Below are 18,498 nucleotides of genomic sequence, written 5' to 3'. Positions count from 1 at the left end.
CCGGAAGAAAAGTCCCATCTGGGGCTGGTCCAGGCCCACAGTCAGAGGCAGTCTGCAGAGACTTGGATGAGGACTTTCTGCCTAAGTGAGTGGTTCGGGACGCTTGCCTAGCCTTGGACTTGCCTTCCGCCCTCTTGTGCTCATCTTTTGGGTCTTAAGTTTAGAGAGCTCTGAGAAAGATGTAACAGTTTCTTAACATTATCGTATGGTTTTCAAAAAAAGTGGTACATTCATCAGTGAAACAAATGAAAATGGTGAATGAGTGAGGGTAATATCTACATTTAATTTGAGCGTGCTGTTAAAGAAGAGGGCTATTTTAAATACCAGGCTGGCCAGGTATAGAGTATTACAGGGATCAAGTGAAACTGTTCTTCCTGCTGTGGAACTGGGAAACCCTTAAGCCAAGAGACGCAGGACAGTGGTAAAAGGTCTGTCACCGAGGTCCTCTAATATCCATGAGTTATATCTGGGCTAGTTTATTAAAATCCAGCTGTTGGCTTGTATTTGGACTTACAAAATGCTCCGGGGATTCTGGGCATCGCTACAAATATGAAGACTTGGAAATAAAGGATCCCAAACTGTTTGGTCTCGAGTGCAGGCTGGGCTGATGCGAACTTACATGTCCAGAAACTGGGAGAGTGTTTGAGAACCGGGCTGTGGGAGCAGAGGAAAGAAGAAATCTTTGTAGCTGGTGTAGTAGATGATTTTACAGCTGATTTGGATTTCATTGTGCCTAATAACTGTGTAAGCAGTGCCAGGGTTTATAACTTCGGTCTGCAGAAATTCACATTAGCAATAGTGAAATAAATGGCTTGTGAACAATCAGTTGGTAATGGACAAGCTATCCTCCCCTCTGAGTACAAATACCGTCAAACAGCTGCGTGCGGGTTCAGCTTTCCAGCACGAAAAGCTGGAGAAGACTGGGGCAGTCTTAAGGCTTTGACTCGCATGTGATTCTGACTGAATGCAGACGGCTTAAGCGGTTCCTGTCTTCAGTTTTATGCTTTGCCTCTCTCTCCAAGGCTGCTGTTCCTACAGCGGTGCTGGCTGAATGATGCATGAAATATGTGTGTTTATGTTTAGGAGCCAAACTGCAACAATGTGTTTGGGAGCAGCTTCACATAAGGCAGCGCTTGGAGCTGCTGAAATTCTTGTGGCTGGGAAGTACGAGTGCAGCATTCCTGGGTGGCTGGGTGCATCCGAGGAGCAGCAAGGATTCGACATGGGCAGAGAAAAAAAAAAAATGAAGTTTTATTTCGTTGGGCTTTCCAGGCTGAAAAACTGTTAAATTGTTCAGGTGAGGAAAAAAACATGGACACAGGTGCTCATGCTGACAATTGGGGGCATTATTGACCCAAGACCAGAGCAAAGGGTGGATTTTCAGCACAACAGTCTGAGTCCTTGTAGAGGAGAAAAAGGCGTCGACACAGAAGAGCCTGAAGAAGTTAAATTTATAGAGCACTTGGAGGAACTTTGTGTCTGGGATTAGCTCTGGGTCTTTAGACCCTGAGATCTTGACACCAGCTTGGCAAACGCTTGCAACAACTGCAATTGCGGGATTTTGTAACTCTGCAGAGGCCTGGGCAGGGTCATGTTAATCCTGTTGCCACACACGCAGAGCAGCCTTGTTGGAAAGCTGATGGCAAACACCAGGGATTGGCTTTCCCAGCATATCAGGAACCTGTTATTGTTCCTTCCTCATAAATTGCCGAAGTGCAAATATTACTGGTTCATCTGCAGCAGGATAAATGAGTAGAGGCAGTCGGTGGGGCGCTGTGTGGGTGGACTACGGAGCAGCTAAATGCTTCTCAGAGAGAGGATTTCCATAATGGAGTATCAGAGAATTGGAAAACCAACTGCAGGACTGGTCTCCAGAAAATGTAGTTCCTCCCTGTCATCCCTGCGGAGAAGGCTTCTGCGTCCAGAGGGGTTTGGCGTGCCAGGTGACACACTCCTCTGCAGATGAGAACTGATGGGTGATGGATTCAGGTATTAGCGGATCACAGCGGGTATCCAAGACCTTTTCCAGTGTCTGATGGTGACCATATGGCTGCTGTGCTCTTTGCAAAAGCCTTGGCTAATGGAAGGAGGATTTCTGTGGCTATAACTGGAACGGAGCAGGAACGATCGTCAGTGTCCGGGTTCCAGGTACTGATGTCTTGCAAAAGACAGTAATGAAAGCTAAGCTGTTAGCATGGGAAAGTGTTCGTAGACATCCACGTGGGTCCTTGCATCAGCCAAAAAGCAGCTATGCGCTGGTCCGTGGAGCAGTTTGAGGCTCACTAAAATATCGAGAGGCTTTGACTGTAGCATAGTTTCCAGTAACTGTGTCTTTCACCTGTTGGGGGAGAGCTGCACGCAGGTCAGTGGATAAACTTGGCATCTGAAATGTGTCAGCTTGTGAGTTTTACATGTTGGGAGCAATTCCAGAGCTCTTGGTTACTCATCTGTGTGTCCCGCAGTCCCAAAAGGATGGAAAGCAAAAGTCTGGTAAACCTGGTGGGTTTCGTGGTTTTCTTCTGATACATTGACTCTTCAGAAATTTTGCATTGTACTGCTGAACCCCTCTGGAAGAGTGGTATTTTGGGGAAAAAAGAATTATAGTATATATGTTTTTACAGCCAAAAGAAATTCTGCAGGTTTTTGGGGTTTTGTTTTGTTGTTTTTTTTTTTTTTTTTTTTAAAAAAAAAAACAACATTACTCCTTGAGTGATGGATCACTGAAGTCTGGCTTCCTGAGGCATCCCTTGTCTCCAGGTCATCTCCTCCCTCCCCTGGAAAGCTCCCTGTCTTCCTCTCCCTTATTGTCCCTTCTGCATGCCCTGGGGCTGTGGATGCTGTGGCTGGATGGGTGCTGCTGGCGTGTACGGAGCTCTCTCTGCCTTTCCTTTGAGGCAGTGCACAAACATGATCCCTCTCTTCTGCCTCTTGCCTGATTTATTTGTTTATTTATTTATTTATATTTTTCCCACAGAACACGTTGATCTTATCTGTATGAACCAACGCAGCGGCGTATGGCTGGTTCCCAGCCACCCGGTGCTGTCCCGCTGGCTTGGGTGCTTGGTGCTGAGCCTTCACTGGGCTGACTAAACCCATTTCACCAGCAGAAAACTCCTTTTTTTATTATTTTTTTCTTCCTGTACCAGTTTTCTGCCAATTTAATAAGTCGAATTAATTCAGCTGCTGCCGGTGGCTGTGGGTCGGGTGGGAGAGCACCCTTTTCAGCATCACCTCTTCTGTAGACTCACCCTTACCTTGTGGCTGGTGGTGGCTGAACAGATGATTAAAACTAAAGGACAGTATAGATGAAGGGAACGTAATTTGTATGTATGTGGATTTTAAATAATTGGTTAATAATCTGATCAGGAAAAATTGAGGGTTAGAGTAAAGGAGAGTTAAGGGCATTAAGATGAAGCAACAAAGAAATAATGTCATCCCTTTGTTCTAGTTCCCAGTTCTTCCTCACCCTACAGAGAGCAATGTGGGTTATTAATGTTACTGGTCGTATTAACCTGCTTTTGCATCTCTGTCCTCATCCAAGAAAAAACCTTAATCACCGACTTTGGTTTTAGCATATGACTAGCTGAAGTTCTGAGAAAAGGGAATGGAGTCGAACTAATGGAGTGTCGCAGTACTCCTGGCAACTTTCTGTCAAGATGTGTTCTCTTTTTCCACTCCTTTTCCTATTCACACCCAGCTGTTGTGCTTGAAGTAGCCACTTGGCGTGCTCAGGTTGACAGAAGGCAGAAACTTGGAGAACTTTGGTCACTGTGCTTTGCCATCTTAGGGTTTGGTCTGTTATACTAAATATATATATATAGGTGTGTGTGTGTGTATGTATATATATATATATACACACCTGCTGACATGTTTCCTGCCTCCTATTCACTGTTTTTCAGAAAATCTTCAGAAGAACTGGACATGGATAAAGTAACAGCAGCCATGGTACTAACCAGTTTATCCACCAGCCCTTTGGTTCGCAGCCCTCCTGTCCGACCCAATGGTAAGCTGTGGAGAAATGCCTGTCAGGGGCTGCCAGGAGGGGTTGTGCTGAAAAGCCCCAAACCCGGGAACTGAGTACACGGGCTATAGGGGAGGGATGCAGTGTGGTTATCTGTGTGGGAGGAAGAGAGCAGAATGTGTCGTGTTTGCCAGCGGTGGTGCTGGGAGCTCATTTCCTGGAGTCGCAGAGGAGAAGGTGCGAGGGGCTGTCAGCTGGCTGTGGCCCTTGTGTGCTGGGACAGCACCGAGCACAGGTCCTGGGTGCAGTCCTGGCAGAAAGAAGGAAAAAACTGCTTCCCTTCCCCTGGAGCCGCTCCGTGGGCAGGAAGAAGAGGGGGAATTAGCACCGCAGGACACCTTCTGCTCTCACTGACGCGCTGCCTTTCCAAACAGCCTGTTTGCGTTTGCACACACACCGTAAATAATCCGGTGGTTGTTCTTGCCCACACACCACCGCAATCAGATTTTACTCAACTCTTCGATGAGGCAAAGCATTTGTGGATCCCGGTCCTCTGTGGAGAGGCCGTGTGCTGGCGGCCTGCGGTGACACAGGTCTGCCTCCGCGGCGCAGGAGTAGGCCCTCGGCTCCTGCCCTGTTCCTCTGTGCCCTGTGCAGCTCTGGTGGTCTGCCATCAAAGGCTACAAGGCTACTCAACTACAAATTATACATGGTATAGCAGAAGGCACACAGATAAAAATAAATGTGAGCGATAATAATGAAATTGCTAATGAATCATAATTAATGCGTGCAAGCTTGACTGGAGTTACAAGAGGTTTTTAAAACTGTTACGTGTTAAGGAATAATCTCAAATTAGGACACTCTTGTGAGGATGTACCACCATTGTTTGTGTGACACTTGCTTTTCTTACTCACTTGTAGCTGTTAAATATACACTAAATGCTCTCCTACTGTAAACGAGTGGAGTGCTGAGAGGAATACTTGCGGATTGCAAATTAATAGGGAAGTAGTCTCTGCGAATCTTACTGTTATCAGGGATGACCCCCTGAATGATGTCATACCTAAAACAAATCTATCCTATGAGGAATGTCATGGCTTAAAGATGTTTATGTGAGTAGCATGGGGTTTTTAATTTCTCTCCAGAAAATTTAAGTGTTGCCCCTTTGGCTGAGTAGCTGGAAGTCAAGCCATGAAAATCCATGGCTGCTGCCTGTGTGCTTTGCACACACCTTCCAGATATTTTAAAGCCAGCAATGTCTATAGACTAGCACAGCTCTGACGAGCCCTGAGAAGTCCCCATGACTGTCCTGCCGCAGGGCTGGAGGCTGCCCACCCTCAGGAGGGAAGGAAGACACGGTGGTCAACTATTCCGCAGCCACTCCAGCTCAGCTGAGACCACAGGAGAAGGTGGATGTGCACCGATGTCCCAGGCAGGGATTCGGAGCGTCTGAGGCACCTACGTGTCCCTCTTAGCATCCCCTGTCACTGGGGGGTGCTTGCTTGTGGGACAAGGCAGTTCTGTCACCTCCACCAGCTTCAGCAGGTGACAATTGTCAGGACTCGCAGTGCACCTTAGCTGGCATCTGTTGGCTGGGAAGATCTCCCAGACAAGCCTTTTTGAATTGCTAAGAGGTAAACAGTAGCTATTAGCTGTGTTTGATACTTCTTTTTGCAATCTGAGTGCTCTTTGATATTCCTTCACATAGATTGTTTGCATCTTTCCCGAAATCTGGGAAGACAAGCTTGAAAAAGCAGTTCGCATGTTTTCAGTAGTCACAGATGAGATTTTGAAGCTGTTGTTGGGCACGTCCTCCCTGAATATCTTAGTTTTGCCTGAGTGGAGGCTTATTAAAGACTTCAATAAAAGTGCAAGGATTTGATAATTTAAAACTCAATCGGTATTGCAAGGCTAGGCTCTGATCTTAGCAATACAAATTTAGTAATTATGAATCCTCCCCCCCCTCCCCCTCTCCAAAAAAAAAAAAAAGGCGGTAAGTAGTAGTGCAATTAAAGGAGCATTTCTTTTAAAAAATGGAATTCTGCCTAGAAGTAGAAAATAATATTGACATTAATATGAAAGTCTGATCTTTGCTGGAATTGCTGGGGGTGATCACCCATGTAAATTGGATCAGAGTTTAACCTGTTTCCCTGCAGCTGAGTAATATTTGGTCTGGTTCTCTTTCACGCAACTCCAGCAATGTGAAAAGAGCCCCAAAGTAAGAGTAAGTTGCGTTTATTTTTATTCTAAATTCCTTTTAAAATTTTTTAAACTTTAAATTTTTTTAAACGTCGACAGATTTGTTAGCATTAATGAGAACCAATGTTTGTTTGTTTTTTTCCTGTTGTCAACTTAGTTCAGTCTTTTCTTTCATATATTACTTTAAAAATGTTCTTGATCTAAATCTCTTTCTCAGTAAGGTGAGGAGGAGCTGTAAAACCCGAGAATATGAAGTACTACTTTAAATGTGTCAGAAAACAGTAGTTGAAAGAATGCTGTTTCCTTTGTTTATGTGAACAAATGCAATTTTTAAACTATGCAAAGTTCACAAGTTGATACCAGATGTACTTCTTGGCTTTGGCAGGAAACTCAAGTACAAATACTTAAAAGAAACAAAAACCACCTCAATTACAGTCGCATGAAAATTCAGAAGGCTGTAACCATGAACCAAAACATTACATTTTCATACGTTAATTTAGTAGCTACAGGAATTATGTGTCCTTTTTCAAACAGGATTATTTTGTTTTGCAGAGAGAAGTGGGGTTTACAGCCAGTGGCCCTGATCTGTAAGTGCAGGGACTTGGCTACTGCCCGTGCAGGCAGGTATTTTTATACGTGTGCTTACATGATGAAGCACTGAATTAGGTTTTGCGAGCAGCTGATGTTAATAATTAAGGGCTTTGTCCAAAACCAACTGAACTAGAGGTAAAAGAAAATTAAAAAATGATTCGTTTAATTGATTTTGAGGTTAAGCTTCTGGTTGCAGGTGGCAGACATTATGTTCTTGCTGATGTCATTAGTTAAATTTGTCTGTAAGAAATTGGGAAGGAATGAAGGAGTGACTTCTGCAGAACTCTTAAATGCAGGCACTGACTTGAAAAGACTCCTGCCTCACACTTAAGATCTTATCCGTTAAAGAAACGTTATTTATTTTATTTCCTTGCCAACTCCAAAGTCGGGTATTGCACAATGCTCGGACACCTACAGTGCCATTGAGAAAAACTTCTGATGCCTAACTTCTGGAGAGACCTCACCAAACCGTCCCCGCAGGCGTGCCCAAACCCGGTTCAAGCTGCAGCTTCAGGCAGAGCCCCCCCCGGTATTCGGCATTACACTGCTGGGCGTGCTCGGCCCATGCGTTGGCTGGGGACCTGGACCTTCCCCTCCTGCCAAAAGCCCTTTGGGGGCAGAGAAGAGTGACGTGCCAGTGTCTAGCTCCTGGGGACCTCAGTACGTGAAATACGTCTCAAACCATGCCCCAGACAACTCCCACCCACCACAGCGTGGCCAAACCTATGGGTTTGGTTGTTAGGCTTGCTGCCTCACACCGGGGTAGCTGCTGCAGCGAGGAAGGGGCTCCTCCAGCGAGCAGGCGGGACGGGGTCCAGGGATGCCACGTCTGAAACCAGGTGCCTAGCCGCACACCTTTGTGAAGGAGAAGGGATATCCTCCTAACGATGCATCCAGCTACACCAGGATGCAAATTAGGCAGAGGTGTGTGAGCTGGCAGATTATGAGAAGGCAGTTAGAGTGTAATTACGGTTTTCTTTGGTGTTTTAGTGCTTGGATGATGATGATGTTTTTGCAGATGCAGCTCGTGTCCTGGGGCACAGAACCTGTATCCTCTTCCCAGGGGTCTCCTCTTGGTGGTGCAGTGGCTTGGGGCTTGCTCCTACACCCCGCTGCAGTCGTGTGTTGGTGTTTAAAGTCGAGAATGTATTTGAACGTTTTTCCTTAATTGTGCATGCAGTATCTGAGTGCTTATCACTGTTTATGCTCCAGAACAGTTTATTTTTCTAGACCCAGAATTTATTTTTAGAAAAATATCTTTTTTTTCTTAACTACAAAATCAAGTGTGGAATATGGCTATTAACAAATGTAATTCACGTGCTCTGGGATAGATGTGGTTGTCCTCTATGTGACCAAGACTTTCACTTTCCTGTACTGAACACCCAGTTAATTACCAACATGGTACCTAAACCTTAGATAAAAGTGCTTCTTTGCCCTAAACACGTGATACTGATGATGGCTGTTGTTCTTGACAGAATCCCTAAATGGATCTTGGAAGGAAGGAGGATTTGTGCCTTCTAGTACCAGCAGCAGTGGATACTGGAGCTGGAATGCTCCCAGTGACCAGTCCAACCCATCCACCCCATCTCCACCTCTGTCAGCTGACAGCTTCAAAGCTTTTCGAACGCCTTCCCAGCCAGATGATGGTATTGATGAAGCTGAAACAAGCAACCTTCTCTTTGACGAACCCATTCCTAGGAAGAGAAAGGTTAGCTTCCTGTTAAATTCCGTACCCGTAGGCAAATGGGGCATTGGTAAACCTACTCTGCCGTGAGGAAGGAGTGGGTCACCCAGGCAGCTCTGTGTGCATATCCCTCCTTGGCATCCAGTGAACGTAGGTGCTGAGCGTAGTCCCTGTGTCTGCGGTCTCCTCACCTACTGCACACGCTGCCATCAGCGCCACATATTTGCTGGCAGATGGTGAGGTTCTGCAGAGCCTCCTGCTCGGAAAACAACAACGTGGTTTCCAGAAGGGGTCACCTCTGGCCATTCAAGGGATTTCTGTCCCACTGTGGCAAATTCTTTGCATGCAGGATGCAACAGGCAGCCTTTACGTGTCATCACAAAGACTGGGTATGGCCTTGATATTTCATGTTCCCTGAAAGTGCTGTTTGTCTGACAGTGTGTCAGTTGACTTAATACTGCAAACCTTTTTCTGCACAAACGTACGGGGTGAAAACAGGAGAGGGAGATCAAACCCAATGGCTTTTGATCCAGTATTAGCAGTGGCCAAATTTATCCTTGGTAGGAGTGCAAAAGCAAACTAAATAAAGCACAGGGTAAAAAAGAAAAAAAGTCCATAAATAAAATGCTATCAAGCAGGCTCCTCTCGAAGAAAAAGAAAACAAAGAGATGGCACTAGTCCAACTTCTCTTCCCTCCCAACACAACAGGACAGGTTTTACATAGCAAGATGAAAAAGAGCTTTTTGTAAGAAAGAGAAAAACAATTTATTCTCCCCTAGTGACTTTGTTTCTGGCTCAGTCTGAGACAGTTAATTGCTTCACCACCAGCAGGAAGAAGTTTTAATGATCGTATAAACGTGTTCAGATTTATCTTCTTGCTCCAGAAGTTGCTTATTTGCTGACCCACACTGTTCTGCTTGTGTTTGTGGGAGAAGGGTGTAGAATGCCTTTTTTTTTTTTTTCCTTAAAAGGAAAATATATATATTTTGGAGGACACGTTTCTTATAATAAATTAGAAGTTAGTCCTGGTTGTTAAACTAAAGGCAGAGATGATTTTGGGCTGTGTGGCAGCAGGAATGCAGAAGTGTGCTGGTTTGCCTTTTACTTTTCAGTTAAAGTTATGCTTATTATCATCACTCCTATTGTTCAGCTGTGATTAGACAGATGGTTTTACAGCTGCCATCGTTATTGTTATGTAAGTTGTCTGAATATTTCTATTTATGTACACACCACAGATATATTACACTATCTGTTCCCGTTCTCGTGAATTTTGCTCTGTATGGCCAATGTTTAGTTTAGGTGAATAATAATAATACCTGCTAAACTATGTTATAGATGAACAGCATTTCCTGTGGTTCTTTGATTCTGGCACCAGCATGGCACTTTGTCTGAGTACATCTTCACACATTTAGAAGCTGAAATAAAAATGTTCGGGTTAATTCTTCTTTAGGGCTTCAAAATCAGAAGGAATAGACATGGAAATAGTGATTGGTAACCTTACTTTGACTCATTAACACTTCTTCCATTATGTGTTAGCAACCACTTCCACTAAGAAAATTGCTTAAAAGTTTCCATTAAGGTAGTCGTTCCCCACCAAATCTTATAATGTTCCATTATTTTCTAAAATAAAACTTTAAAGCCTACTAGGCAATTTGGTCAGAAATGGAAGCGTGGTTTATGTTCCATATTTCTACTGTGTGAGATTTCGTTTGGTTAATGTTAAAATTTTATTTTTTTTTTTCAAATTCCTAGCATTGACAAAAAAAAGCTAAAAACGCCCTAGAGAGAGATGTTAAATCACTCTGTCTTCATAAAGGTACATACGGTGTTCGTGACACCACATCAGAATTCCTAAGATGTAAATGGAAAACGTGATCTTCGTCTTGCCACTGTGGCTGGTTGTGTTTTGTTGTTTTTTTAAGCTGATGACAGTATTCAGTATTTTATTATGAAAGTAAGAAATGTTTCTGTTAGAATTGCTAGATTATGTTTAATTTTAGGAGGAAACAGTTCTGTATTTATTTGAATGGTAGTTGTATTGTCAGATTAAGAAAACATATATATATGCAGGGAATTTATGTGCAACTTACTCCAAGGTAGAAGGTTTTTGTACAAAAGGTATGATAAGTACCTCAGGTTTTGAAGAACCTAGCATCTGTACTTTAAAACAGGAGTTGTTAGACTGCCAGGTAGCTATGAGAACATGCTACTACAATCAGCTCATGTTTCAAACAGCCCATCAGCTCAGATTTTTTAAAAACTTTATTCTAATTGTTATCTTTGTAGCAAATGCTGAAACTTACATCTACTCGCATGCAATTCCAAAGGGTCCAAACTGAAGAAAGCGCTAAGTTGATTTCTCTTCAAGATACAAAGGAAGCATGTTATTAACTCTAAAGATATGCTTGGTCTGTTGTTGTTTTTTTTTTTTAATTGAACTTTACATGAGCATATTCATTTAATCTTCCATGTAACTAAAATTATAGGTTAATAATAAAATATTTTGAAGCTCTTCCTCATGTTTTCGTTAATAATACGTTCTGTTATAATAGAGAAAATGATTTTGAGGAAGCACAAATTATTTAGTTATCAACAATCTTTATATGAAATGTATAAAGTTGGTGTCATTTGGGGGTTATATTGGCTTTTAAAACATCTGTAAATTTTTGTAACTTCTGTGCTGTTTGTTACCACGTACTGTGTTTTAAACTGATGATTTGTTTTCTCCAGTCTTCAAAATAGTGAAGACGGGGGTGGTTACAATCTTGTCTGCCGTGCTTTAAATCAATGACAACTCAGTCTAATGAAATTATACATGCACAAGAATCTCATTAAAATGAGATTATACACATAGTCGTTAAAAACATTTAACAAAATTAGATGGAATTCTCATTCACTTGTCCAGGCAAGGGTCGTAGGAACCTCAGAGTGTAATAAAAGTAGTTTTTGCCGGCTTGTGGATGAATGTTGTCACAGCAGAAGCTGTGGCTTTCTGGCACCGTATTTTTTCTGTGTTGCCAAATTCATTAGCAGTAATATTCCTGAAAGCTTGCTTTAGGAAGAGCTTAATTTAAGAAAAAACCCTCATCCACACAGTTGTTCTGTGAAAATAAGACTCCAAAGAATCATAGAAAGTGTTTATATTGTCTCCCTCCTCCTGTGGGGAGACAAACTGGAATTTGCAAATTAAAAAGCCATGCCAAAGAGCAGAGAGAGGTAAACTTCTGGCACAAGCTGTTCCAGTGGCTTTCCACCGGAATTTGTTGGGTCCAGTGGGATTGCACTGTCAACAGAGCCAATTGCAGTGTTACAAATTCAGAGTTGGACACTCCAGACCTTCAGCGATTTAGCATACAGATAAAACAGTGTTTTGTAACTCTGTGTTTGTTTTGGGTTGCTTTTTTTATCTATCTTCCGTGCAACTAAGAAGAATATGTTGCTTTACTCATAAATTTCAGAACTCGATGAAGGTGATGTTCAAATGCCTGTGGAAAAACTGTGGAAAGGTACTGAGCACAGCTGCAGGGATTCAGAAACACATACGGACCGTTCACCTTGGGTAAGAGACCGGTGTCTTCTGAAGACAAAAGGATTTGGTGTAGAAGGCAAGCCGTCGCACTTTGCCAGGGAGATGAACCAGACTATCCTTGTCTTTTCTAAGATTCCCAGGTTTCTGATGAAATTGTGGAGCAGTGTGTTAAGGTGAACAGGAACTTTTTCCAACAGCAAGGCACTTTTCTTTTCTGAACTTTTGTGAACTTTGCTAGAAGGTCAGATGCAGCTGTGGATCGCTAATGTCAGTGCAACTCAGCAATATTTGATAGAGAATTGTTTTCACTCCATATCTGCTCTCTCTGCACATCACACGCAGACTGAAGCCATGTGAAAGATGACAGGTTTCAAGGTCTTGCATGAATACTTTCCAGTTTTGTTTCATATCACATTGGGTGCTTGCACTGGTTCGGATTCAAACCAACTCAAAAAAAACGAAAATGAAACCAAGCTGCAAACTTAATTTGTGTTTATTTGGACTAGAAGCAAAAGCTCTTATATGACACAAGCTTTTTTCAGATCTTTAGTTTTCAAGTAAAATCTCCTGTGCAATTCACTGAGTGACCTAGCTGTTGAATATATAATTACAGGGGGTCCTCGTGCTGCCTTGTGGTGTCATTGAGAAAGCAATCAGGGCAATGAAAAGGGATCTAGGTGTTGGTTTACACGTGTGTGTTCTTTGAATCTTTTTTTCTTATTCCCCTTCTTATGATCTTCACCTGTGAGATGTATGGGAATATATCTGTTGTGTAAGCCTGTTAAACAGTGCTTAAAAATGAAAGTGACCATGAGGGTGTAGTCTGGTATGGAGCTCTGGAGAGACTTGTGGGCTTGCAAAGGTGGCAGCAATTGCTGTTGGGCTGAGGTTCTGAAGAGTGAGGTTACCAGAAAAAAATCTCTTTATAAACGCCGTTATAAATCTTTCTCTTTGTCCTGTATATTGCTGGGACATGCTTTTCATGGCCTGGGGCAGGCAAAAGTAAACAGCAGAACTTCCCTAGAATTTGGAACTTGTAACTACTGGGGCGAGAGATGTTTTTGGTGGTTAACGTAATGAGGTCCAGCAGATAGTACTTTTGACAGAGCCTTTCAACTGTGCTGAAACCCTGCTCTCTGTGCTTTCTGTTCACTGAGATAGCAAGAGGACCACAGATGGAGTTATATGGACAAGCAGGCTGAGAAATAAGCTAGGGGCTGCTCTTGGGGTGCATGCCTGGAAAAAGAGAAGTCCAGCATTCAGCCCTGATGTGGGCATGCACAGGAGGACCCACAGGGCTCCCAGGCTTCCCATGGGGAAGACTGGGCAAAAATATGCATGTATGAGCTGTGAGTTACATCTGAATAGCATTTGGCTTGGGAATGTGATAAAGTAGTGGTGGTTTGGGACTTTGAGATAACGCGTAGCCTGTTGGGAACTGCTGCTTTTGGCTGGGCTGCTTCACTCCCAGCACTTGTGCTGTAACACACAGCAGAGGGTGCCAGGGGATGCAGGGACATTTAAGCCTCTTGTATCTCCCCCTTCAGTAAGTCTGCATCTGGAGAGTAGGACCAGAAGGTCCAGCACTGGCAAGCCAGCCCTTACATGTCCTTCCTCTGCCTGTGTCTGAGGGAGCTGTGTGGTGGCAGTGTTACTGAGCAGCTTTTTCTATTATGCCAAGGAAAGTTACAGTGAACCATGGCCATAACTGTATTTGATTTAAGAAACCTATGATAAGATAACAAATTATTTGCTGTTATGTTAGTAAAATATATCTTGCCCATGCCTGTTATCTTGACATGTCCTTCTATGGTTTCTCTGTCATTTATGAAGTTAAAGGGCTTTGCAATTCTTGTTAACTTCAATGGTTAGCAATGGGAAGCAAATACTGATATTTAAGCGGAAGCATAGAAGTTAATCATCAAGTCCAAGGTCAAAGAATTAGTTAAGAATAACATAGAGGAAAAAACAAAAGTTTTGATTCCTGCTTCTTTTCCCTTCAGACTAGATGACTTTCTTTTCCTCTCCCCTTCCCTGCGGTCAGAATACTGATCAAGTAGGCAGAGTTGAAACTGGGAATATTAATTTATCAACAGTATGAATATATTTGCTCATGCATGTAGGACTTAAAACTCGCCTTAGGATTCCTGCTTTCATTTAATCAATTATTCTTTGTCTCGATACAGACGTGTAGGAGAGTCTGACTACAGTGATGGAGAGGAGGATTTTTACTATACAGAAATCAGGCTCAACACGGACTCAGTAGCCGATGGCTTAAGCAGTCTTTCCCCAGTCTCTCCATCTTTAGCATCTCCTCCTTCGTTTCCCACCCAAGATGCAATCCGTCCCGAAACTTCCTGTGCCAAAACTGAGACTAAATTGATGACACCTCTGAGCCGCTCAGCTCCTACCAACCTCTACCTCGTACACACGGACCATGCTTACCAGGTAACGCGAGTGACAGGGAGTTCCACTGCTTATACTAACTTCGTTAACGTAGAAACAAATGTCTGATCACTATGTTTGGATTTTGAAAAGCCAAGCCTAGTTTCAGGGGGTTAAAAAGTTTTATGGGGCAGCCAGCAAGATTTGTCTCATTTAAATCTAATGTCCTCTTCTGAGCTAGCTGTTCATGCTCCCACCACAGGCAGTGGACTTTGGGGTACTGTCTGTCCAGCCACATATCCTTCAGGTTGAGAAGAGCTGCTCTGTGTGTTCCAGTGACTACTCACTGACTGTAACCACTTTCTCCACTGACTGTAAGGAAAGGCCAAGGTGACGTGTTCTAACATGGCCTCCTGTGCTGTAAGCGATCTCATGCAGTCAGCTGAATCCCTCCCAGAGTGTTACCCATACAAGCAGAGCTGAAACTGTGTCTGGAGGCAAGTACCCAGCAGATGCCAGGAACAATTCATTTCCTCTATTTGTACAGTGCGAGATGTCAGTTTGCATATGGGAAGTAGAGCAGGAAAAATGGAAAGGCGTATATGGTATCCTCCTACCCTTAAAGGTAATTCTTTGCGAATGGCAAAAATCCAATGAGATCCAAAGTGCTGTTCCAAAAACTTCCAATTAAGTTCAGACAGAAAGCATTAATTGTAAAAGTGCACTAAAATTTGACATTTTTTTTGTCTGGATACCATATGAGAAAAGAAGAATTAAGGCTTTGAAGTGGTGTGGTCCGTGACCTGCATATGTACCAGAGAACTGAACTCTGTTAAATTTATCAGATGCAATAACTTTTGTATGCAGCACAGTGCAGATGAAGCCCTTTTGTTGTTTGTCTGGAACAGTCCCATTAAAGGGCAGAGGGAACTACCCAGAGTCCACAGGCTTATTTTGGACTCCCAGGCACTGTGGAAAGCTTGGGTGGAAGTTTGGCACCTCAGGTAGGAGCTGCATCAGGTAGTGCACCAACCTGGGCAAGCCAGCTAGGAGAAGGACTTTCTTCTCAGGCTGCTTTAAGCCCTGCCTCTCCCAGAGCGAGGCACCAAGTCCTGGCTGCTCATTGCATTTGGGATTGGCAGTCATGACACTCTTCCCTGCAGTTTGAAGACTCGCTCAATCCTCCTTCATATAGCAGAGAGAGGATATGCCAGCCCTTTCCATTTTTTTTTCCAGACTTTGAGTAAAGCACTTGATTAAGGAAATCATGGTTCAGATGTTTCAACTGCTTGAATTGGAATTGGGCTGATGTATTCTATGGTATCGACCTGCATGTGTCTGAGCTTTACAGATGCCTCCTTTTCAAGTTGCTGCATTTTGAATATTTCATTTCATCAACAGGGAATGACCCTGTGCTTACTGTTAAAGGCATTCTCATGTTGAAAGTGAGAAACTGGGGTCCCTGCTCCAGTTCATGTTTAGGTTTTCCTTGCCAGCGAATCAGCTTATGTGGAACAGGTCAGTGGGATCCTGTGCTAGAGTCCTTTCCAGCCCAGCCAGAAAACAATTCTGGGAGGGAAGGTGGAGATTCAACTCTGACCAGAAAGAGGAAGAATTAAACCCTGTTTTTCCATTTAAGCGTTCATATGACCAATCTGTTGTGTCAAAGGAAAAAGAAGGGAAGGTGACATCAGCATCTTTAATGCCACTATCATTCCTTCATTTTGCTTGCTGGAGTGAGCAATGTACAGAATTTCTAAACTTCAGTTTTGATGAAGTTTGTATTTTTTATCAGAATTTTTAAAAAAAAAGGTATCCAGTGGGAACATAGTTATGAAGACAATCTTTCATATGAATCAGAGCATGAAAGTGGAAATTACTTCATTGGGAGAAGTGAAGAGGCAAAATTCAAAGCTCAAGAAACTTATATAAGAGAGGTTGGATAATGTTTATCCCAGAATTCCTATTAATAAAAGGAAAAAAAATGCAGAATCCGAAGTTGGGTTGCAGGAATCCTAAACAGATCTGTTAATCTGCATTTCTAGTATGACCGGAAAATGACAAACAGAATACCTGCAGTAAGAAAGGAGTAAAATGGTAGTGATCAGGCAAGTCCTGACTGTTTCGTCAGACCCAGTCATATGGGTGAGGAAAGATCTAGAACAATAATTGAAGAAATATAGATAAATGCAGCAAATGAAGTAAACTGCAGTGGAGAAACCCCAAAGAAAGACTATGCTAGAACAACCTAAGATCCAAGAAAAAAAAGGTAGCTTTTTTTCAACAAAGAAGAAGCAGTACAATAGAACAAATCCTTCTGGATTTGAGGAGAGTTTGATCTTAAATCATATAGGCAGTATTTGTTTGGCTAGAGATAAATTTTAGTGTAGGAGTGAAGCTGGGAAGTAAGGGAGAAAAACAGTGAGTTATTTTGAAGGGACTGTTGGATGTTATTAGTGGAGTTGTATGAAAAGGCAGTATTTGGACTTGGTCGCATTTTCATTAAATCATTTTGATACTAGACAAGTACTATAATAACAAACTCAGGAGATGTCAGCAGTACTGAGATTTGTGGATCATGCTTACATGACTGGATGATCTTAAAAATAATACATTTTTGGATGCAATTTAGTGGCAGAGTATGCAAAGTCCTGCACCTTAGGAACTAATGAGATTTTTCAGCTCTAAACTGGGGTAGTTAGAAAATCACAAGAGGAGGAAATCTCTATTTATTAAGCAAGCACAGAATGACTGTGAGTCAACAACAGTGGAGATGTGAAGGGAAAAAAAACAGTTATAAGTTGTCTCAGGTAAGAAATATAAATTTCTTATGAATAATTTTTATGCCATTGTACAAGACCCTCATATACCTTCAGCTGAGATCCAGAGTATGGTTCTGGTCACCCACGTTCAAGGATGATCTCAGCTGGAACAGGTAGAAAGAAGGTGATCAGAATGAAGAGGTGCCATCCAGGGGGGGATTGCTGCCCATGAAGAGCATTAGCACAAGAGTAGCTAATTATAAATTGGCCATAAATATATTTTGATTGGAAATCAGGTGGAAATTTCCAAGCGAAGTGAAATCATGGGTATAGAAACTCTTCAACCCATTTTAATGTTATGGTTGCTTACCTGATGGAAAAGATTGTCTAAAATGTTAGCCTGAAAAAAGGGACAGTGCAAAGATACGCTTATGGGAATCAAAGAACAAGGTGATTGGTTGTCTAAATCTCATCATTTCTGAGGTAAATATTTAGGCACTGTGAAAAAAGAGTTGAGCATCGCAGTATTTTAGGAAACTGAAAATTAAAGCAATTTGAAACTTTTCATACTTAACATTTCATTATGAAACCAGTGCCTGTACCTGTTAAATTTATCTACAGAGTAGCTACAGGTGGGTACTTTCAGCATTTAGGATTCCGCTTGCAGGTCTTACTGGCATCCCTCAGGAAGCAGCCATGCTGGCACTGACATCCCAGGGGATGCTGAGCACAGACACTGCCTCACTTTCCAACCTGCTGCCTCCAGCTCCTTCTGGCAAGAGTGCTGCCATGATTCAATGCCAGTGTTGGGTTCATGAAGGCAAAGTCATGCCTCGCTAACTTAATATACTTTTGTGGCAAGATTACCCGATAGTGGACAAAGGGAAGAGCTTGGATCCGATTTTGTTGTTGTTGTTGTTGTTGTTCTGTTTGTTTTGATTTGTTTTTTGATTCTAACAAAATTTTGATATTGTCTCTTAAAGTGTCTTTGTGGACAAAATCTCTAGTGTATAGCTGGATGTATACACAGTATTGTGGGTGAACAATTGGCTGAAGGGTTGGGCTCAAGAGTTGCAGTAACTGGGGTTACATCAGTTACAGTAACCTGAACACAGGAGTTGAGTGCACACTAAGTAAGTGTGTGAATGATACTAGCTTAGGAGGAGCAGTTGATTCCCTTCAGGGTAGAGATGCCTTGCAGAGAGATCTTGATAACTTTGAGTGCTATGAAATCACCAATCATATGAAATTTAAAGAGCAAGTGTCAGATTCTGCACCTAGGATGGAGTAATCCTGGATGTACATATGGGCTGAGGGACTAGGGCTGGCGTCCAGCGCTGCAGAGGGTTTTGGTTGGTGGTAAGCTCAGTACGAGTCCACAGTTTGCCCT

At 42.7% G+C, this 18,498-nt stretch overlaps 1 protein-coding gene across 4 annotated transcripts in view; it reads left to right on the top strand.

Moving 5' to 3' along the window:
- The window catches only part of ZNF704 (zinc finger protein 704), a 102,924-nt gene that overhangs the window by 58,044 nt on the left and 26,382 nt on the right, over positions 1-18,498 (top strand). For all 4 annotated transcript variants that reach the window (XR_010829736.1, XR_010829735.1, XM_066993120.1 and 1 more), the window contains exons 3-6: positions 3,900-4,003; positions 8,224-8,456; positions 11,891-11,991; positions 14,148-14,409. Coding sequence is in view for 2 of the 4 variants with exons in the window: in XM_066993120.1 (XP_066849221.1) it covers positions 3,900-4,003; positions 8,224-8,456; positions 11,891-11,991; positions 14,148-14,409 (700 nt within the window). In the remaining 2 variants the exon portion in view is untranslated. The remainder of the gene's footprint in view (positions 1-3,899; positions 4,004-8,223; positions 8,457-11,890; positions 11,992-14,147; positions 14,410-18,498) is intronic.

This window comes from Anser cygnoides, chromosome 2, assembly GCF_040182565.1.
Source record: "Anser cygnoides isolate HZ-2024a breed goose chromosome 2, Taihu_goose_T2T_genome, whole genome shotgun sequence".
In the NCBI taxonomy this organism is placed as follows: domain Eukaryota; kingdom Metazoa; phylum Chordata; class Aves; order Anseriformes; family Anatidae; genus Anser; species Anser cygnoides.
This window is presented reverse-complemented; position numbering and strand designations above follow the sequence as displayed.